The sequence below is a fragment of the Aquarana catesbeiana genome, linkage group LG07 (genome assembly GCF_042186555.1).
Source record: "Aquarana catesbeiana isolate 2022-GZ linkage group LG07, ASM4218655v1, whole genome shotgun sequence".
NCBI lineage: Eukaryota > Metazoa > Chordata > Amphibia > Anura > Ranidae > Aquarana > Aquarana catesbeiana.
The window spans coordinates 58217118-58241434 of NC_133330.1; the positions used below are offsets into that span (position 1 = coordinate 58217118).

A 24317-nucleotide genomic window follows, 5' to 3' on the forward strand; every position below is an offset into this window, starting at 1 on the left:
TTGGACTGTGCAACGCTCCTGCAACCTTCCAACACCTGATTAACGACGTCCTCAGGGACTTCCTAGACGTATTTGTAATTGCATACTTGGATGATATACTGATTTTTTCTGAATCCCGTGAACTGCATCAGGAACATGTCCGCAGGGTGTTGGGTCGCCTCCGCTTACACAGTCTATACGCAAAAGCAGAGAAATGTGAGTTTGAACAACATAGCATCCAATTCCTGGGGTTAATCATATCTGCAACAGGCATCAAGATGGACCCACAAAAGGTTTCCGCTGTTTTGGACTGGCCGGTCCCCGTGGACAAGAAGGGTGTGCAGCGGTTTGTGGGATTTGCAAACTTCTACAGAAAGTTCATCAAAGGCTTCTCAGCCATAATTGCACCTATCACACAGTTAACCAGACAAAATATCCGTTTCTCCTGGAACCAACTTGCCCAAGACGCTTTCGAGAATCTCAAAAGACTGTTTACTTCAGCACCTATCCTCAGCCACCCTGAACCCTCCTTACCGTTTATTTTAGAGGTTGATGCCTCTGAGATTGCGGTAGGTGCGATTCTTTCACAGCGCAAAGGTAACAAGGAGATAATGCATCCTGTAGGGTTCTTCTCTCGTAAACTCTCCCCTGCGGAGAGGAATTATGACGTCGGTGACCGAGAGCTTCTTGCTATTAAAACTGCTCTAGAAGAATGGAGGTACCTGTTGGAGGGGGCTATGCATCCAGTACTAATCTATACTGACCATAAAAACCTAGAGTACCTGCGATCTGCCAAACGATTGAGGCCTCGACAAGCTCGTTGGGCTCTGTTCTTCTCACGTTTCTCCTTCCATATCACATACCGTCCAGGCTCTAAAAATATTAAACCGGATGCATTATCACGTATGCATGACAACCCCAAGGACTTATCTACTCCTGACACCATCTTACCTGCAAACAATTTTTTACTGCTACAAACAGATTTACTTTCCCTGATTAAAGAAGCATCCTCTGAAACAGCCAGACCAACGGGAATTTCCTTAGTGAGTAGAGATGGATTGTTCTGGAAGGGAAGCCAAATTTTTGTTCCTGAAAATGTCCGGGTCAAGGTTTTAACACTTCTCCACGACCATCCTTTGGCAGGCCACTTCGGAGTCCGTAAGACCCTGGAACTAGTGCAGCGTACATTCTGGTGGCCCAATCTAAAGGACTTTTGTGAAAAGTATGTTAGTTCCTGTCCCATCTGCATCCAGAATAAATCATCCAGGAATCGAGCTTGGGGCCTATTGAAACCATTGCCGGTACCCGACAGACCATGGAAAATGATTTCTATGGACTTTATTGTGGAACTTCCATGCTCCGAAGGATGCTCAGTTATCTTTGTTGTAGTAGATCGTCTAACCAAGATGGCTCATTTTTTACCTTTAAAGGGAACCCCGTCTGCCACCGAGACTGCTCGCATATTTATCAAGGAAATCATCAGACTTCACGGAGTACCTATAAACATAGTTTCTGATAGAGGGGTTCAATTCACTTCACGTTTCTGGAGATCCCTATGTGAAACCCTAAGGATTGAATTGGCCTTGTCCTCGGCCTATCACCCTCAAACAAACGGTCAGACGGAAAGGACTAATCAGACCCTGGAACAATACATCAGATGCTTCACATCATTCACACAAAACGATTGGGTATCCCTACTACCCTTAGCAGAATTTGCTTACAATAATGCCAAACATTCTGCCACCGGTCAATCCCCGTTTTTCGCCAATTACGGCTTTCACCTAACCTTTTTACCTGATTTCCTTTCAGAGTCTTCGGTCCCAGCAGTACAGAATACAGTGGAGTTCCTCAGTCACAACAGCCGGTTATTGCAGGAAACAGTGTCCAAGGCCCAGGCAGATGGTAAGAAGATCTTCGACCGGAAAAGAAGGGGGGAGCTGAACTTACAAATTGGCGATCAGGTATGGCTTTCTACCATTAATATCAAGTTAGCATGTCCTTCTAAGAAGTTGGCACCCAGATTCATGGGACCCTTTCCAGTTAGAAGGAAGATCAATGAAGTGTCTTACGAACTAACTTTATCTGATTCATTGAAAATTCATCCAGTTTTCCATGTATCTCTGCTCAAACCTGCTATACCTGATCCCTTTCCTGATAGAGGGACAAGACCTCCTGAACCTGTGGTAGTTGATGGCAGCGAGGAATTTGAGGTTGAGGCTATCCTTGATTGTAGAAGAAGGCAAGGGCAAAACCAATTTTTAATCAAATGGAAAGGTTATGGTCCAGAAAGTAACTCGTGGGAACCGGACAGTAATGTGCATGCTAGGCGTTTAGTACGCACCTATTTCTCTACTCATCCTGAGAAGAAAAGGTTGTTGGGCATCCGGAGGCTGCCCCTTGGGGGGGGGCAATGTCAGGGATCCACCAGCACCAGATCAGGGCGTTTGCATGCGTCTAGGAGCCAGCGCGCTCCTGTTCAGACACAGCGTCAAACCACCACAGTTGCCGTGCGTCGGCGCGGCGCTCGGGCACGCGCGGGTGCACGGCGCGGGCGCGTGCACAAGCACGGGCGCGCGCGCGTCCGCGTTAGCGCCGGTTTGGCGCCAACCAGCACATAAAAGTTCCCCTGTTTCATGGGAACAGTGCTGCTTTGTCTCAGCTCTGTGACTCTGCCTGAAACCTGAATCCTGATTGCTTGTTACCTGATTGACCCGGCTTGTTTGACCATCCGACCTGCTCCTATCCCGACCCGGCCTGCCTGACTCTTCTGCTGTCTGAATCTGCTACCGTTGCCGACCTCTGCCTGCTCACCGACTCTGCCTTTGCCTGCTGTATCACCTGTGTGCCAGTTACCTGCCAACCCGGACTGTTTGACTCTGTTTGTGCCTGCCTACCTGTTGCTGTTGCACCATCAGCTTCAGCCTAGTGACTTCCTCACTTCCAGTGTATCAGTCTGCTGCTGTTCCAGTCTCCTCTCACCTGCAAGTTCCACCATCCAGTGTGTCAGCCTGCTTCTGTTCCAGTCTCCTCTCACCTGCAGACCTGCTATCCCTGGAGGGATCTCTACCTCTACATCAGAGACTTCACTCCAACAGGCACTCCTACCCCACTGCGCTCAGGAGACCACTGTTCCCACTCCAGTGGCTCCTGAACCAGCGTTGTATGAGAGGTCTTCTCCTACAGTCAGGCTCACCTACCAGGTACCTAACACTTGCAATGCCATGGGAATGTCTGCCTCTCCTTGTTGTCCTCCCAGACATTATTGGGAGGGACGGTGCTTATAAGCAAATGTAAAGAAGAAGTTGAAATCTGTACGTAGATGCACTTTAATCAATGTAAAGAGGTGTTTGGTGAACTCTAATTTGAGTACTCACACTACACAGACACACTTCACGGATACACTATAATATACTGCAATATAATGCGCCAAACTTACAGTGATGCACAGAACTATATGGCGTTAAACTGGCAGTAATGCACATAAAAAGTAAATGGCATTAAACTGGCAGTAACGCACAAAACTGTATGGCGTTAAACTGGCAGTAACGCGCACAGAACTATATGGAGTTAAACTGGCAGTAACGCACACAAAACTATATGGCGTTAAACTGGCAATAACGCGCACAGAACTATATGGTGTTAAACTTGCAGTAACGCACACAGAAGTAAATGGCGTTAAACTGGCAATAACGCACAAAACTATATGGCGTTAAACTGGCAGTAACGCACACAGAACTATATGGTGTTAAACTGGCAGTAACGCACACAGAACTATATGGTGTTAAACTGGCAGTAACGTACACAAAACTATATGGTGTTAAACTAGTAGTAACGCACACAAAACTATATGGCATTAAACTGGCAGTAACGCACACAGAACTATATGGCGTTAAATTTGCAGTAACCCACACAAAACTATATGGCGTTAAACTGGCAGTAACACACACAAAACTAAATGGTGTTAAACTAGCAGTAACGCGCACAGAACTATATGGCATTACATTGGCAGTAACGCACACAAAAGTAAATGGCGTTAAATTGGCAGTAATGCACAAAACTATATGGTGTTAAACTGGCAGTAACGCACACAGAAATATATGGCGTTAAACTGGCAGTAACGCACACAGAAGTAAATGGCGTTAAACTGGCAGTAATGCACAAAACTATATGGCGTTAAACTGGCAGTAACGCACACAGAACTATATGGCGTTAAACTGGCAGTAACGCACACAAAACTATATGGCGTTAAACTGGAAGTAAGGCACACAAAACTATATGGCGTTAAACTGGCAGTAACGCACACAGAAGTAAATGGCGTTAAACTGGCAGTAATGCACAAAACTATATGGCGTTAAACTGGCAGTAACGCACACAGAACTATATGGGGTTAAACTGGCAGTAATGCACACAAAACTATATGGTGTTAAACTGGCCGTAACGCACACAAAACTATATGGTGTTAAACTGGTAGTAACGCACACAAAACTATATGGCATTAAACTGGCAGTAACGCACACAGAACTATATGGCGTTAAACTTGCAGTAACGCACACAAAACTATATGGCGTTAAACTGGCAGTAACGCGCACAGAAGTAAATGGCGTTAAACTGGCAGTAATGCACAAAACTATATGTCGTTAAACTGGCAGTAACGCACACAGAACTATATGGCGTTAAACTGGCAGTAACGCACACAAAACTATATGGCGTTAAACTGGCAGTAACGCACACAAAACTATATGGCGTTAAACTGGCAGTAACGCTCACAGAAGTAAATGGCGTTAAACTGGCAGTAATGCACAAAACTATATGGCGTTAAACTGGCAGTAACGCACACAGAACTATATGGTGTTAAACTGGCAGTAACGTACACAAAACTATATGGCGTTAAACTGGCAGTAACGCACACAAAACTATATGGCGTTAAACTGGCAGTAACGCACACAGAAGTAAATGGCGTTAAACTGGCAGTAATGCACAAAACTATATGGCGTTAAACTGGCAGTAACGCACACAGAACTATATGGTGTTAAACTGGCAGTAACGTACACAAAACTATATGGTGTTAAACTGGTAGTAACGCACACAAAACTATATGGCATTAAACTGGCAGTAACGCACACAGAACTATATGGCGTTAAATTTGCAGTAACGCACACAAAACTATATGGTGTTAAACTGGCAGTAACACACACAAAACTAAATGGCGTTAAACTAGCAGTAACGCGCACAGAACTATATGGCATTAAACTGGCAGTAACGCACACAGAAGTAAATGGCGTTAAACTGGCAGTAATGCACAAAACTATATGGCGTTAAACTGGCAGTAATGCACACAGAACTATATGGTGTTAAACTGGCAGTAATGCACACAAAACTATATGGCGTTAAACTGGGAGTAAGGCACACAAAACTATATAGCGTTAAACTGGTAGTAACGCACACAAAACTATATGGCATTAAACTGGCAGTAACGCACACAGAACTATATGGCGTTAAACTTGCAGTAACACACACAAAACTATATGGCGTTAAACTGGCAGTAACACACACAAAACTAAATGGCGTTAAACTAGCAGCAACGCACACAGAACTATATGGCATTAAACTGGCAGTAACACGCACAGAAGTAAATGGCGTTAAACTGGCAGTAATGCACAAAACTATATGGCGTTAAACTGGCAGTAACGCACACAGAACTATATGGCGTTAAACTGGCAGTAACGCACACAAAACTATATGGCGTTAAACTGGCAGTAACGCACACAAAATTATATGGCGTTAAACTGGCAGTAACGCACACAGATGTAAATGGCGTTAAACTGGCAGTAATGCACAAAACTATATGGCATTAAACTGGCAGTAACGCACACAGAACTATATGGGGTTAAACTGGCAGTAACGCACACAGAACTATATGGGGTTAAACTGGCAGTAACGCACACAAAACTATATGGCGTTTAACTGGCAGTAATGCACACAGAAGTAAATGGCGTTAAACTGGCAGTAATGCACAAAACTATATGGCGTTAAACTGGCAGTAATGCACAGAGAACTATATGGCGTTAAACTGGCAGTAACGCACACAAAACTATATGGCGTTAAACTGGCAGTAACGCACACAGAACTATATGGCATTAAACTGGCAGTAACGCACACAGACGTAAATGGCGTTAAACTGGCAGTAATGCACAAAACTATATGGCGTTAAACTGGCAGTAATGCACACAGAACTATATGGCGTTAAACTGGCAGTAAGGCACACAAAACTATATGGGGTTAAACTGGCAGTAACGCACACAAAACTATATGGCGTTAAACTGGCAGTAACACACACAGAACTATATAGCGTTAAACTGGCAGTAATGCACACAGAACTATTTGGGATTAAACTGGCAGTAACACACACAGAACTATATGGCGTTAAACTGGCAGTAACGCACACAGAACTATATGGCGTTAAACTGGCAGTAACGCACACAAAACTATATGGCGTTAAACTGCCAGTAACACACACAGAAGTAAATGGCATTAAACTAGCAGTAACGCAATTAAATAGATGTGTTCAACCGTCACTACACTGATGCTATCCCTACTCTAGCTATACACTAATGTAGAGATTACTGACACGGTCTCACCACACTACACTGAAACTATCTGAGCTGTCCCTACTCTACACTGATGTATGTATGAATGACACGGTCTCACTACACTACAGTGAAACTATCTGAGCTGTCCCTACTCTAGCTGCACACTACAGTATGTAAAGCTGAATGATGGTCCTCGTCACTACACTCACACTATCCCTAGACTGACACTAAACTAATATTCTACACTGACAATTGAAGCAAAATAGCACAGTATAGCACACTAACTAATAACACTGAACAGAGCCCTGTTCTATCTGTCTCCACGCCAAAATCACACTGAAAACTGCTGCCATTGAAAGAATACTTTTATACTGTGGGGCAGGAATGAGCCATGATTGGATAAAGTCATGATGTCCAATCATGACTCCTACAGTACTAGGTGCCCTGATTGGCTGAAGCTTTCACTGCTTCAGCCAATCAGGGCTTGCAATGCACTGTTCAGCGCTGCAATGCATTGTGGTTGGTTCGGGGGGGGCGAACAAACAGTCGAATGACTAGTTTGTTCGGCTGTTTGTCAAAGGTCTGAACAGCGAAAGTTCGGGCCTGAACCGTTCGCTCATCCCTAGTTGTAACATGATAAAATGTGAAATATTTTAAGGGGTGTGAATACTTTTTCAAGGCACTGTACACTTTAAAGCTGAAATCCAGGTAGTTATAAAAAACACTATTTGCCTGGAGTTCAGCCTATAGTAAAAATACGTCATTTGTAGCTGCCATAACCCCGGTCATTTTTTTTACTGTAGGTAATTCTCTTTCAGATCATTCCCACGCTTACCTGATCGATTGGTTAAGCCCGGGAGTGATTCAACGCTGGCGGTAGCTGGGTATGGAGAAGAGGGAGGCCAAGATGGCTGCTACTCGTCTCTATACACTTGAAGAACCAGACCGACGTTATGACGTCACTTCTGGTTCCTGGGCCATAGTAATTTTTTATTTTTTTAAAAACAAAAGTTACAATTTTTTTTTTTAATCTTTTGCTTTTAAAGGTAAACGAGGGCCAGATCTCTCAAAAAAGAGGACCTGTTATCCTTATTTCTATTAGAAGGGATGTTTAAAAAAATAAACAAATAAAGGGACAGTGTAAAAATAAAAAGGAAAATAAATAAGAAAAGCAAAAATTTAAAGCGCCCCATCCCTCTGTGCTCACAGAAGTGAACGCATACATAAGTCATTCAACCATATGTAAACGGTGTTCAAACCACACATGTGAGGTATCGACACAAATGTTAGAGTGAGAGCAATAATTCTAGTGCAAGACCTCCTCTGTAACTCTAAACAGGGAGATTTTTAAGTAGCATAGTTTGTCACCATTCCACAAGCGCGCACAATTTTAAAGCATAACATGTTAGGTATCTAACATCAACTTTTATATTTTACAAAAAATTGGGTTATCTATGGTGTTTTTTCGCATTAAAATTCAATAAAGTGTTTTTTTTTTTTTTTAAATTGCATTTTAAAGACAGCTGTGTGAAAACTGTGCGACATAAAATATTGCAACAATTTTATTCTCTATAGTCTCTGCTATATATATATATAATGTTTTGGGGTTCTAAGTAATTTTCTAGCAAAAAATACTGATTTAAACACTTAAACAAAAAGTTTCAGAAAAAGCCTGGTCAGCAAGTGGTTAAGAGCTGCATTTAGACATCATACTGTCATGGGCAGCTGTAAACAATGACATCCAAATGGAGGAACATTTCAAGGTAGCACACTGATGCAGACCTAGCATACAGCTGTAAAGTTCACCAAAGTAAAAAAGAGATAGATGGCTGCAGATGGGATCTGTAGGTCAAGGGGTTTGAACCCCACCTGCGATGATATCTGAGTTTGTATGTTTATCCCATCTTTGCATTGGGCAGCCACAAGGTCCCTCAAAGGCACCAACATCTTCACCCGGTCTTCTTCCAGGTTGAGGATCTTCAGACTCTTTGATTGGCCATACATTGGGAGTGCATTTATCCTGGCAGATGCTGAAATTGTACAGTGCACATTAGCATGCCTGTCTATAAGTTTGTGAACAAGTAGGTAAGAATTATTTATTGCAGAAGAGACCTATCTCTTTTCTTTTGGAATTAAAACCTGTTTGCACAGTATCAGTTTTTATGTAAATTTCCACTTTAAGCTGTTTGCCTTCTTACTTTCTCTCTCTGACTGAAACTTCAAATGGTCCATATGAACAAAGTAGGCTGGGAATAGAGTAGGTAAGGCAATGAGTAACAGCTATAAATTTTAGCTTGAGTTATCCTACTTTAAAAACAACAGCCTTTACTTCATCAGAACAAGTAGTAGATGTGAAAATGTGAAAACGATCCTATAGTTCTACCAGTTTGCTTGATATGAAAATACAAAATATGAATTCAAATACTTTAAATGTAACTTCCTAAAAAAAAAGACATGGTAACTAGAACCTTTGCAAGTGTTTTTACTATTTGTGAAATGTTATTTCCTGATATTTAGGTTGTCTTTCTCAGGGTGAATGTAACATTTCCTAATGCCCAACATATAATTCAAGGGGGAAATAGCCTAAGATCATTAATTCAGAATAGAAAATGGCCTAAAACAATAGCCCAAGAACATTCAACCAAAAATAGCATAAAACATTAGCCTAAGAACATTCGACCAGAAGAGGAACAGCCTAGGTCAATATCCCAGGAACATTTTACCAGAAACAACCTAAAAAATAGCCTAAGAACCAGGCCTGGATCTAGGAGGGTGCTGGGGCGGGCTATGCCCCCCCCCCCCCCCCAGATTTTAAGTGTGCCTCCCCAGGTCTCTGAAAGTGCATCCACTAATCCATCAGCTAGTAGGATGGGGGGGAGGGGCATTCTGATGCAGGCAGTTGATGTAAGGGGACACTTTGATGGGTACAGTCCATGTAAGGAGGCACTGTGATGGGAACAGCTGATGTAAGGGGGCATTCTGATGGGGACGCCTGGTGTTACAGGGGCACTCATATGGAGACAACTGATGTAAGGGGCACTCTGATGGGGACACCTGACGTAAGGGGGCAATTTAATGGGGATAATTAATGTAAGGGTGATAAGAATCTGATAAGAACAACTGATGTATGGAGGCACTCTGATGGGGACAGTCCATGTAAAGGGCACTGTGATGGGAACACTTGATGTAAGAGGGCATTCTAATGGGGACACCTGATGTAAGGGGCAGCTCTGATGGGGACACATAATGTAAAGGGGCACTCTGATGGGGAATATGATTTGAAGGGGGTCTCTGATGAGCAGTCCTGATGGAAAGAGGGACTTTGATTAGGACCCCTGATGTAAAGGGGGTCTCTGATAGGGACACCTGATATAAGGGAGCACAGTTTCTTTTTAATCTTAATAATCTAATGACAGCCTGATACATACTAGTGTTTCCCAGGTTATGACTTGTGGTAGAGATAAGTGCAGAGTGAACAGGAAATGCTGGTTCCTTGGACCTCTGTCACACTGTTTGACAAAGTGTCAGTGACTCACACACACTGTTGACATTATGCCCCTTGACTTTTTTTGCTGTACCCCCAGATCAGATAGGCTAGATCTGGAGCTGCTAAGAACTTTTGACCAGAAGAGAAAACAGCCTAAACAATAGCACAAGAACATTTGAGCTGAAGAGAAAATAAAATAGCCTAAAACAATAGCCCAAGAACATTCTGACAAAAATAGCCTAAAACAATTGCCCAAGAAAATTTGACCAGAAGTCAAATAGCCATATGTACAACAGTTTCTGATCTCAGTAAATCTTTCCTCAAGTACAATATATATATATATATATATATATATATATATATATATATATATATATATATATATATATATATATATATATACACACTTTGCATACTCTTTAGGTAAAGAAGGCAGGAATATGTGGCTAACTTTTTAACAATGCTTATACAATGCTCTGTCTGCCATGGAGGCAGAATGTGAATAGCTGCACAAAAAGAGAGGCTGTTGTCAGTGGCAGACTAGTGGAGCCACTGATCAGATAGAAGGAAGTTTTCAGGCAGAAAATACAAAATTAATAGTAGGTTTCACCTGACAATTGATTGGATAATCTGACCTTTAGGTCAGCTGAAGGAGATCCTAGCAACTCTTTAACCCTTAAGAAATTTTTATGGTTCATTGTCAGTAGTCCCGTATATAAAGAGCAATTTGACATTAAATAGGAATGTATTTGATGTGTGTGCTCATGCTGATTGAAACCAAAAGTTTAGTTGGGTTTCAACTTAAATGCTATTTGTGAGATATACACCCTTGTTTATAGTGTTAGATTAGAAGTCATTGTTTTGAATTTGTAGTAGGCTTAATACCAAGAAAGAGGTGTGTGTTTGCAAGAAACACTGCTCTAACTAATAGCGTGTATCTCAGCTCCTTTAAACTAAAGGTGACATACTTTGTTTGAGAATTGTATATAGATGCCCTCTGATTTCCCTGAGAAGATCGACTAGATCAGCCATTCTGAACCAGGGTTCCTCCTAAGGTTGCTTAGGATTCCTTGAGCTGTGGCTGATTGACCTCCCATTTCATGATGCCTGCATACTTTTGGGGACAACGCCACATGGCAAACTCAGAAGCATGATGCCAATGTTCTTTTTAACTATTTATAAAGGTGGCATTTTGATCACTACTGTATGGGTGGGGGGGTGTTATTTTTCTATTGACCCCCCAATTTGTTCATTTGTTTTAGTAGGGATTCCCCAAGGACTAAAATGGTTTCAAGGGTTCCTCAGGGGTAAAAGTTCCTCAGGGTTAAAAAGGTTAAGGAAGGCTGTGATAGATTAATCTACTCAAAGAAGGCTTTAGAGCAGGTCCATAATATGCTGTTAAAATTATATATCCCCGTTGTCGTAGGAATCTTTGGGAATCCGGCAAGAAGTTCTCATTCAGACAAATGGAAGTCCCACTTGCTGTGCCTGCTGCTTCTTGCAACACCTACAAGACTAAACAGCTTGCAAACAACAGTTGATGATGATGATAATGTGATAATAAATTTAACAATAGACATGACAACAACAAGCAGTTGTTTTGTGTGTTGGTTACATTTACTCCTTTTGCTGCTATGCATGACTCTCTCTAGTTTTATTTATTTTTTAACACCTTTCAGGGCAATTTCACAGCCCACACCAATGCGACTGGGGAAATTGGAAAAGCTGAGAATCGATTACAAGGACCTGATTTCTATTTGATTGTACACGGTCTTCATCAGGGCTCTTATCCTGTATTGTGTTCTGTTATCATGAGCAAAACACCAGAGCTGAGATGATAATTGCTAGAGGGGGCTGAAGCTTTGCGCCTTAACGGCCAGCAAATCACATGATCAGGCAAATGTTATTAAGCGACTCTCTTTTAAAAATTCAATTACAACCCTATTAAGGTTTTATAGGCATTTGTGAGGGCTACCTGTACTGATAATAGGTAGAGATGCATCCATACCAAGACATCCAGGAATGCTGGCAATAAGATAAGACAGAGTGAATCCCAATTATAACTGAGATGTTTAAACAATGCTGGACTCTTTAAAGTCCTTATGGATAGTGTTTGAAGAACCCCATACATATATAAATAAATAAAATAAAAAAAACTAGAGAGATACAGTATATAGTAAATTGCATATACAGTTTATATATAGCTTTCTATCTATCTATCTATCTATCTATCTATCTATCTATCTATCTATCTATCTATCTATCTATCTATCTATCTATCTATCTATCTATCTATCCTGTAAATATACCGTACACCAAATCTGAAATGTGAATGACAATAAAACATTAAAGATCAAGTCCAGTCAATAAAAAATGTTAAGTAATTATTACTGTGCAAGAGTTAAAAGAGTTAAAACAATAATACAATACTCACCTCCTCTATGGCACTTAGCCCTAGGGACTTCAAAAACACCCCCCTGGTGGTATGTCATCAAGGCATGCTGGACTCACAAAAGAATGCTGTAGGGAATGGAGTTGATGTCATTATGTGGCACTGTTTTTTGAGGCATTCAGAAATACCCACTGCTGTAGGGGGGAGAAGAGGTAGATGACTTATAGTGCCACATAACCATCCAGAAGACAGCCACACCCGGGGTGAGAGGGATTACGAGAGGTCCTCTACAGGAAAAGGTGTCGTTATATGCTGACGACACCTTACTCTACCTTAAAGATGACGGTACTTCCCTACAAGAGGCTCTCTCGGTAATTAATAGATTTGGGAAATTCTCTGGCGTATGTATCAACTGGGGAAAATCGATCCTGTTTCCTCTATGGGCGGGGTCTACTCCCTTACAAACGGATGGACAACTTAATAGGGTTTCCCAGTTTAGATACCTAGGGGTAGAAATACACCAAGACCTAAAAAAATATATCAGCTTAAACTTAAAGCTGGTGGTTCACCACCTATCCCAAAGATGTAACACATGGAGATCCCTACCACTAACTCCGGTTGGCCGTGTCAACCTAATCAAAATGTCAATTTTACCTAAATTTATATACCTATTCCGACAAACTCCTATCCCTATACCAATAACCTTCTTTCGGCACTTAGATAGCATTATTACCTCATTCATTTGGAATGGGAAGACTCCTAGAATAGCCAGGGCAACTTTGCAACTACCAGGGACCCTGGGGGGTCTGGCTTTACCATGCTTCCTAAAATACTACTGGGCAGCGGTGTTGGTAACAGCAAAATGGTGGCTCTCAGAGGGACCGGCTAATCCTGCCACTTCCTTGGAGGCAGCGCTGATCGGCTCCTATGCAGAGTTGAGGAATTTGGTGCATAGAGGCCCTAGATCCAGATGTGACCTGCCCAATGAAAACAACCCTTAAGGTATGGGACACTGTTAACACGCTATTTCTGGGACCTGGTGACTGGTCCCCGGCGACCCCCCTATGGGGTAACCCCCGCCTGCCTCATTTCCACTCCATCCCTGACCTGGTTTTGTGGGCCAGATATGGAGTCACGACCCTGGGGGATATAGTTGACCGGGGACAACTGATCACCTTTGATGCTTTAAAAAGAGAAAAGGATCTACCCAATCATATGTTCTTCAGGTTTCTCCAAGTGAGGCATGCGTTCCGGTCCCAGTTCCCCAACCCGTTGACTCTGGAGGAGACACCGATAGAAAATGTATTAAGAAACCAAGATGGCGGAAGAACACTATCCGTCGTCTATAACTTGCTTGTGACTCGAGATACATCTAAAGTCTCCCAGCTATGTGAGCGGTGGAGGACGGATGTTCCGGAGTTGACGGATGGGGACTGGGAAGAGGGAATTCAACAATATTTACCCTTGACAATTTCAGCAAGGGACAGATTTATGCAGCTGAAATTCCTACATAGGGCCTACTACTCTCCAATACGCCTGACAAAAATATACCCTGATAGAATAGCGAGGTGCCCTAGATGTGGGTCAGGGGAAGCCGATTTCTTTCATGTGGTCTGGTCCTGCCCTGGGGTGGTGGAATTCTGGAATAATATACTTGCTGATATCAACTCCATAGGGGGACTACAAGTCCCATATAGCCCAATACCTCTTCTACTAGGTATATGTGACTTTCTAGAAGTCACATGGGGGAAGAAACTATTCATCTTCTATACCACACTATATGCTAGGAAAGCAATCTTACTGCAGTGGAATCAGTCCCAGCCGCCCACCAAACAACTCTGGCAATCTCTGGTAAATAAGGCGCTACCATTATATAAAATGACATATATGGGAAGAAATTGTCCAAAAAAATTTGAGAAAATTTGGGCAGCGTGGGTGAAGGCAAAACACTTGACTATTGAATGAAATGTTGGGTTCGGGCCCGTTGGGATTTACTTTGACTTACCCCCAGGACTCTCCAAATTATATATGTGTAGACTAGAATGCTCTAAGTTGAAAGGTGGGACCCCTTGCACTTACACCATATATTGATTTCCTTAATAAGTGTATTAATATCTTCTTCTGAAATGGATAACTGCTATGATAATTGAACTTTACTCACACCAAGTCATGTAACTGTTTTATGCATGTCATCTTTACCCAAATCTAACACGAAGTGAATTGTTTTTGTTGTGAAAATTTAAATAAACTTTTATGTTAAAAAAAAAAAAAAAAAAAACATCCAGAAGACTGTAGAATTTTAAGCCCATTTCCAGGCAAAAGTTAACCCCCCTCCTTGATGGAAATTAATAGTCTTCTAAAACTATCATCCATGTCCCCTGTCAATGCTATTTCCTGCCGCAGGGGGGTCGGAGATCCAGGGCTCTAGATATGCCCAATTCCCACCAGTCTCCTCGGGCTGATGTCATTTTTCCTGGCTGTCTACTGGATCCTGAGAGGACCCCACTGCTGAGCCAAAGGTAATATGCACATGGCTCAAACAGTGACATGGACAACCAAAGAAAGACTTCGCCTCCTGTGCACACAAAAAGACATTTAGGTAGTTTATTTCTTTCCTATAGCAGTGAATGTTGGAGGGAGATGGGGTTGGCAGTATGGCAATAGCCCGATTAGTAGCTTTATGGTAGGTATTAAAAAAAATAAGGGGCAGGCAAAGAGTGTTGCAAAAAAATCTGGAGTTGGGCTTTAACCTGACTTTTGTAGAATTCCTTGCAACCAAATTTAGAAAGACTTTTATAGGCTTCTGCATGGGGTTGCTGCTTGTTGTTACAGCCTGTGAGGTGCAATTTCTCTTTCATGTTTCAACAAGTGTGGAAGAGGCCAAGAAAAGGAGGTGCTGGAACCAGGGAACACTGGTCTACAAATTTTTGGGCTTAGATCCAAGGTTATTCAGAAGGTATAGATACTGGAAACTACAGGGATTTAGGTATTGGAGCAGCCAAAAGCACAAGATAACAGAAAGGATGACAATAAAATGCCACTCAGCAAGTAGACAGCTTTCCCTGTGTCTGTTTAAAGTAAAAGTAAACCCACTCTCATCCTTTCTAAACTACTGCCATAGTGGTTATCTATAAGGATATACATGCCTCCTGCATGCATCCTTACCTGTCAAATGTCGCCCCTCTGTCTGAGACCCGAAAAACTGCAGATTCTGTGGGCAGGTCTGTTGTCTGGAGCTTGGTGGGTGGAGTCGTGATGTCAGTAGACTCCCAGCCCACCTCTACACTCCCCTTGGCCAGGCATCGATAGTTCTTACACTGAACTTCTGCTGGTCTTGTGGATTATGCCCCATGATCACTAACATCCAGTCAAAACCCAGGAAAGTCACCACATGACTTCAGCATGCCCAATCATGCTGAGGTGTGGAGCAGCCAATCCTCAGAGAGCTGGAGAAGAAAGGAGGGGGAAGGGAAGTACACAGAATTCCTCTGTCACACTCGTGCATGAGATGTAAATCACCTGTCACTCAGAGCAAGGGGGAGAAACAGACATCTATTTCTCTGTCTGACTGTTCTTATCTAACTGAAAAAAGATAAGAGGATTGCTCAGAGCTGGATTAACTCTTCGTGGCAAGACTGGGCACAGATGACATGAAATCCTATACAGTACAAGGTACAAGCCTTTAAATCTCGATTTTTTTAATGTTTTACGGTTGTGTACCTATGAAGATAAATAGGCTATTCACTGAATTTTCTCTCAGCTTAGTGAATAAGGTCTTTTCTGCTGACTTTCAATCCTATGCATGCAAAAATGCATTTTTTTAAGTTACAAAAATAGTTTTTTATTGACTATAATTGCAAAGTGAATTTTTACCGCATTGACTAAGCTAAGTAAAAATGTTCTTGCAAAGTGAATAATAATATCTATGGATCAACCTAGCATTCTGCTAGGTGTTGCTTATGCATTGTTCCAGCAAATTGTTCCAGCCAGCATCGCTAAAAATGAACATGTAAGTTTGGGTGGACTGATCCCATAGGAAAAAATAAACACTTCTTATAATTGCATTATAATTTTCAAGCTCAGATCTAGTCTGTGTCTTTCAAGTTCGTGAGTGCGTTCCAGCATTATCTTGTAAGATAAAACTATGTCTTAGGAGAGATCAATACATAACAAGTAATTGCTTTTCTATTAAATCTGCTTTATTGCTTCATAATCAATTCACAAAGAATATAATTGCTTTTTAGAAAAATAAGTGATGCATGACAACTTTTTGCAGACTCCTTGGATTTTCACGGAGCATCCAAGGGAAAAACAGCCAATTATTATGGCGCTATACTACGAAACCCAAATATATGACTCTGTAGAGACATTCTCAAAGAGTATTAACGAAAGTTGAGTAGAGGGAATTCCTCTATTCATTGGTAGTGACAGGATACATTTTTATAACAAGTTCAATCCATCGGGTTTTTTGGTTTATAAACAAGTATCGCTTTCTACAGAGCCACGTCGTTTATTTCAATTTAATTGCAGATGGGAGGTTTGTCTTGGAAATACAACTTTGTCAAAAGGGAAGAGAAACAAAATAAAAAAATCCTTTCAATTTATATCCAATCAGGCAGACCATAGTTGGTAGATCTAAGCCCTGTTTCACATTGATGCGATTTGGACGCTGATTTGGAATGCGTTTTGACATGTCAAATCGCATGCCAAATCGGCGGCAATTGCCGGCAATGGCAACGTCCGAATCAGTGCAACACCGCACCGATTCCCAAAAGTAGTTTCTGTACTACTTTTGGCAATTTTAGGGTGCGATTTCCATTGACATTTGTGCAGTAACCCACACAGATGTCTCTGAAATCGCCCCCGAAGTCGGGACTGACATGTGGGAATGAAATTGTGCGAGTTCAGCTGAACTCACCTGATTTCATTCCCGCTGTCAGTGTGAACCAGAGGCCAAGTAGATTTTTACAACCAGATTGGAATATATTATTGCCAGCTTTAGAATTTTATTACCAGCTAATCTCCAATCTTAGGGTCAATTCACACTGATGAAATTAATGGAAAGAGAAAGTCAATACATATTATAACAAACATTGCAATGCACATTAATGTGTATAAAAAACACATGCCAGTGCACATAAAAAATGCTTGTCAGCGTACTTTGATTTGGTACTCTATGTGTTGATGTGCAATGCAAATGCAATGGACAATGCATTTGCCTTCCAATGGGGAGGTGTCACTTCTCAAGTGTTTAACCACTTGAACTCTGGAAGATTTACCCCCCTTCCTGACTAGGCCATTTTTTGCTTTTTGGCACTGCATTACTTTAACTAACAATTGCGTGGTCATGCAACGCTGTACACAAACAAAATTTATATAATTTTTCCCACAAATAGAGCTTTCTTTTAGTGGTATTTGATCACCTCTGGGTTTTTACATTTTTTTGTGCTATAAATGAAAAAAAGACCAAAAAAAAAAAAAAACCCAATATTTTTTACTTTCTGCTATAAAAAATCTAATTTCTTCAGAAATTTAAGCCAATATGTATTCTGCTACATAATTTTGGTTAAAAATCCGCAAACGTTATAGCATCTACAAACTATGGTATATAAATATTTGAATTTTTAGTTAATTATTTATACAAGAAATGGTGGCGATCAGCGACTTATAGAGGTACTGTCTTAGTAATACAGGCAGTCTGACACTAACTGACACTTTGTGGGAACCTGTGACACTAATACAGTGATCAGTGCTAAAAATATGCACTGTGTACTAATGACACTGGCTGGGAACTGATTAACATCTAGGGTGATCAAAGGGTTAAATGTGTGCCCAACAGTGCTTAGTGTTTTTACTGTGAGGTGCTTTTACTAAGGGATGTGCTGGTTTTTATTCCCTCCTCTGCAGGGAAACCACAACCCTGCTGACAGGCCAGAGCTCTGTATTGTTTACACTGACAGAGCTCTGTCCTGTCTTCCGCCTCGCTGATCAGCAGGTCCCAGTAGTCATCCATTGGCCAGCACCGGCTGATCAGCTTGTGCTTTGCCTAATCACAGCACAGCAGGTGCGCTCCCTACCTGGAAGTGCTGGATCCAGCCTAGGAAAGCCACCCAGGCACCATACTCATACGTGAGGTGGTCGGCAAGACGTTAAAGAGACCTTGTCACATTATTACATGTATTGTTCCAAGCACATGCCTGTAACAGGTGTTCTTTACTGTTTTTACGTCAATTAAAAAAAAAAAAAAAAACATTGGTGGCACATACGAGTAATCAGAAGACATGCTTACAATCAGAAAAGGATACAGGTAGTTTGGGTACCAGCAAAGTAAACAATAATATAAATATAATATAATATAATATAATATAATATAATATAATATAATGGAATTGGGGCAGACACTTAAGTATACATGGGATGAATGGGAGAAAAGAACAAAGGAAGGGGTCGGGGGGAGAAGGGGAAGGGAGAGGGAGTGTGAAGGGCAGGAGGTCGGAAAGAGGAGGAAAGGGGGGAAAAGAAGAATATACATACTTATCTTTCCTTCCACCCATGGCAATGAAAGCTGGTTCATTGAAAAACTGACACTTCCTGGAGCGTCGATCTCTGTGGTCCCCTGCAACTCTTAGTCCTCCTCTCTCTGACCTTACATCACTGTAGAATGCAGTAGTGAGGTCAGAGGGAGGAACCAGTGAGAGCTGCTGGAGAACAAGAAGATCAACCTCCTGAATGTATTGGTTTTCCAGTGGACTTTGGGGAACCAGTTCTCCACAACAGAGCAGTGGAAGCAGCAGGAGATATATGTACACTTTTCTTTTGAGCTATGTGCTTGGATCAATACATTTAATACGGTAATTTGACTTTGTCACACTAAGTTGATGTTAATCAAAGCTAGGTTTTAAAAATGCAGAAGAATTTACAGTATATTCTAGTTTAATACACTTATCATGTGTGTGTGTGTATATATATATATATATATATATATATATATATATATATTATATTCACAACAGTCCCTGCCCTTAAAGAACTAACAATTTAAGGTCCCTACCTTACATTACACATGTTAGGGCCAATTAACATATTAGCGTGTCTTTGGAGAGTGGAAGCAAACCCATGCAATCACTGGGAGAACATGTAAACTCCATGCAGGTAGTGTCCTAGCTGGTGTTCGAATCAGGGATCCCAGTGTTTCAAGGCAGAAGCACTAATGACCATGCCAATTGCTGTCACATGTGATGTTCACTGTGGCCCATGCATACTCGTCTAGGAAGGCTCACTGAAGAAAAGGTTGAATTGACAGAAGATGGCAGCTAGACATGTGTTCTCATCAAGGTGCTGTATGCACATATCCATAGATGCTCCAACTTACCATTAAACGTCTTTGAAAATCATTTTAAAATGTTAACTCTACATTGCTTGCCAAATTATGCACAGATGTATTCCACTTGAACTGGGAGAGGCCCACTAGTTGCTAACTATCCCTTCATTTCCATCCCAACACAGACCTGGCTTCAGTATCTTCCCTGAAGACCTGGTGCCAGTAAGGAAACATTGAGGATGTAAGAAATAAAAGGTTGTGGGACCCATATAATCCAAACATTTTTGTCTTAAAGTGATTAAAAAGTGATTATATAGTCTTTTTTTTTTTTAGTTAAAAATAACAAACATGTTATACTTACCTGCTCTGTGCAATAGTTTTGCACAGGGCAGCCCAGATACTCCTCTTCTCGGGTCCCTCTTCAGCTCTCCTGACCCCTCCTTCCTGTTGAGTGCCTCCTCAGCAAGCAGCTTGTGATGGGGCACCCGAGCCGAGCCACAGCTCTGTGTGTGCCCCGCCCCATTTCGCTGACTGACTTAGATTAACAGCAGCGGGAGCCAATGGCGCTGCGCTGCTGTCTCAGCCAATGAGGAGGGGAGTCCCGGGCAGCCGAGACAATCCTGCAACATCACTGGATCTAGAGGGACCTCAGGTAAGTATAGGGGGGGGGGCTGAGGGGAGTAACTGCACACAGAAGGCTTTTTATCTTAATGCAGAGACTGCATTAAGATAAAGTGATTGTAAAGGCAGAAGTTTTTTTTAAGTCTCTTCGATACAAGCTACACTATCATATATAGTAATGTGTTCTATGTAATTTATCCATGTCAACCCTGCTACCTTTTTTTTAAGTTGAGAAATGCTTTTTTGTGTATTCATTTGTACAAATAGAAATTCTCTTAGCACCTCTTTCAATTTACAACACTGGAACAATCATTAGAATGTTTGTTTACCAAAACTACCTGCAATGCTGTCAATCTGTATTCTGTATTAGTTTATTCAAAATAGGACAATATTTTTCATTTGACTGCATTAAACCATAAGACCCCCTTGAAAAATTACCTACATTTTCCAGCCTATCCCACTTTTTCAGTTCTTACTTTGATATAAAATTGGTCAAAAGCAATCTAACTGAAGGTGGAAAAACCTATCAATATTTAGTGGCTATGACAAACATGATCATAAATTGGAAAAGTGGATTGATACATGTGTGGCTATCACAATATCAGTTGCATCTGGCTGTTTGTCAAGTAGGTTTGCTTGATAGTAGGCACCAAAAGGTATACGTAAAAACACAAATTTTGACCCTCTGGATCATCTTCCTAGTTCACAACATCATATATGTACAGTATAGTGCAAGAAACTGAATCTAAATAATAATTAATAATTCAAAGAGGCACGGGGCACGAGTCCTCCTCCCACTGACACCAACAACGGGGCACTATTAATCCTCCCACTGACACCAACGACGGGGCACTAGTCCTCCTCCCACTGACACCAACGACGGGGCACGAGTCCTCCTCCCACTGACACCAACGACGGGGCATGAGTCCTCCTCCCACTGACACCATCCACGGGGCACTATTCCTCCTCCCACTGACACCATCGACGGGGCACTATTCCTCCTCCCACTGACACCAACTATTTCTCCCCCTAATAGCAAAGATTGGGTATTATTTACTCCCACAGAGCACAGTTCAGCCCCTTCAAAGTCTAAAGGACAGTAAACTGGCTCTTTCTTTAGAAAGTTTGGCAATCCCTGCTCTAGGGAGAACGAAAAAGAGATTTACTTACCCGATCCTCTGCTCCTAGACCAATCCCTGCAGCCTATTTCCCCCCCCACACTCCAGTGGTCTAGGTTCCTGACGTCAACAGGACCAGAGGAGGGTCCATAGCCCTGCACTGACATAGATCAGTGGTCGCCAACCTTTTGGACCACTAAACTTACAATTTTGAATCCCACGGACCACGTACATGAATTTTGCATGCCTTATACACACAATGCTCTGACTCTCTGCATCACACTGCTGCCTCCCACAGACTCCTCAATGGATCTCACCTCCTTGTCCAGCTATGTGCTCGAGCTCTGTGCTCCCTCCCACAGTCTGTGATCAGCGCTGCCACTGGAAGTCCCCTCCTTCTTCACCTCCCGCTCTCTGCATTACTCCCGGCGCCTCCCTCTGAGCCCACAGGAGTCAGAACTACAGAGGAGGCATCGGGTATCAATGCGCGCCGACAATATTGACTGTCAGCGTGGACTGAGAACAACACTGTTAGCAACAGTGAGTGGTATACATCTACCACAATGTCCATTTGTGACAGAAACCCTGGGGACCACCAAACTTTTCTCGTGGACTATCACTGGTGCACAGACCACTGGTTGGAGACCTCTGGCATAGAGAACATTCCAAAGCTGGAGTGCCACCTGCTGGAGAAGTAGAACTCTTCCCTATATCTGTGTTGAGCCTCATTTTTATCTCATATAGTAAGAGAAAGCAGCTCTCCTATAAACCCTTATATCCCCTCTGTCTATCCCATTCCCTACATGTCTGTCAGGATATACAAAACTGGAGCTCCTCTATAATGCTGTGCACCATTGTCATGTATGGTACTAGTATACACACTCACCTTCTATATTCCTCTCCCTTCCTTCTCAGCTATGTCACTCAGTATTCCTCATGTACAGCACCTTCTCCTCCCTCCCCGGGTGCTGGAACGTTACGTGACATCCCCAGCGCACCGAGCCCACGTGTCTGTGTTGTGTGTGCCTCTACGTGCTTCCGGCGAGCAGCGCGTGGAACTTCCGGTCCGGTTCTATTGTGTTCTGTGTGATCAGGCTGCAGAAGGAGATCTGTGTTCGGGTTCGGTAGAGCATTCAAGACGATCCGTGCTCTGTTCTGTGTGCGTCTGTTTTCTGTCACCGCCAGAATGCCAAAACGTGGGAAGAAGGAGGATACCAAGAGCGAAGCTGTGCAGGATGAGGAACCTGAGAACAAGAAAGGGAAAAAGGGAGGAGGAAAGGATGCAGAACCTGTTCCCGTGTACGAGGATGCGCCTGATAATTTGACTTCTGATGATGGCAAGAAGTACACATGGAAGATAAGCTCATGGAATGTTGATGGCATCAGAGCATGGGTCAAAAAAGAAGGTGTAAACTGGGTACGAGATGAGGATCCTGATGTCCTGTGTCTGCAGGAGACAAAGTGTGCAGAAAAAGCCCTTCCTGCTGACATTAAAGACATGCCTGAGTACCCTCACAAGTACTGGGCTTGTTCTAATGAAAAGGAAGGATATAGTGGTGTGGCAATGCTGTGCAAGAAGAAACCTGTAAATGTCTCCTATGGCATTGGAATTGAAGAGCATGATAAGGAAGGCCGTGTAATTACTGCAGAGTATGAATCCTTTTACTTGGTAACTGCTTATGTTCCCAATTCCAGTCGTGGCCTGGTACGTCTAGATTACCGTCAACGCTGGGATGTAGACTTTCGTGCTTACTTGAAAGAATTGGACAGCAAAAAGCCACTTATTTTGTGTGGTGACTTAAATGTTGCTCACCAGGAGATTGATCTAAAAAATCCCAAAACTAACAAGAAGACCCCTGGTTTCACCCCACAGGAACGGGAGGGATTTGGAGCTCTGTTGGCTGAAGGCTTCCTGGACAGCTTCCGTGAGCTGTATCCCGACAAGCCATATGCCTACACCTTCTGGACCTACATGATGAATGCTCGGGGCAAGAATGTTGGCTGGAGATTGGATTATTTTGTCCTGTCAAAAGCCTTGCGGCCATCCTTGTGTGATAGCAAGATCAGGAGCAAAGCTCTTGGGAGTTACCACTGTCCTATAACCCTTTATATTGCTATATAAAGGAAATAAGTGGTCACTACCTGAATTCAGTATATGGTCATTTACCTAGTACTATGGCCACTTAAATGTGACATAACATGGCCATTGCACCAGATAAATGTCTGATATACATGGTTATAGAAATGTAGTTGCTTGATGAATAAGTGTTTCTCCTATACACAACCAACATAAAGCATGAAGAAAAGTCTTTTTGTTGACTAGCAGGGGCCCGTTCAAATATAGGACCTTGTTCTTTTTTTTTCCCCCATTTGGCCCTTCCAGGCTAGTTCTTTTCTTCATATGGTCATGGAAGTGAGTGTCCTAGCCCCTGAACAAGCCAAACTTGATGGTGCTTTCTCTTCAAATTGGGCTACATCATACACTTCCATTACAATGCAGTCAGCAATGAGCTTGAAACTGTTTCATTACCTTCTAGTCATAGTGATTAGAGGATCTATGTTTTGTTCTAGGAAGCCTGTACCAAGACAGATAAGAGGGCTGCCATTGCTGAACTCCTTCAGTAAATGTTAGCTGCCTGGCTGTCTCCAACTTCATCACTTATAGTCACTGACCTGGAACTAATGTACAGATGAAAAAGTTACCTGTATAATAGCCAGGCAGCTAGCGTTTTCAAAAGAAGTCACGTGTGGCAGCCTCCTTTTTTGTTTCATGACAGATTTCCTTTAGGTCAAACTGCTTTTTAAAGTA

General features: G+C 42.2%; 1 protein-coding gene across 1 annotated transcript; it reads left to right on the forward strand.

Moving 5' to 3' along the window:
• The first annotated feature begins 22526 nt into the window (after positions 1-22526).
• LOC141103042 (DNA repair nuclease APEX1-like) lies at positions 22527-23846 on the forward strand. Its single transcript, XM_073592198.1, has one exon. The coding sequence runs from the start codon at positions 22695-22697 to the stop codon at positions 23628-23630; it is 936 nt and encodes a 311-aa protein (XP_073448299.1). The 5' UTR covers positions 22527-22694; the 3' UTR covers positions 23631-23846.
• Positions 23847-24317: the final 471 nt, after the last annotated feature.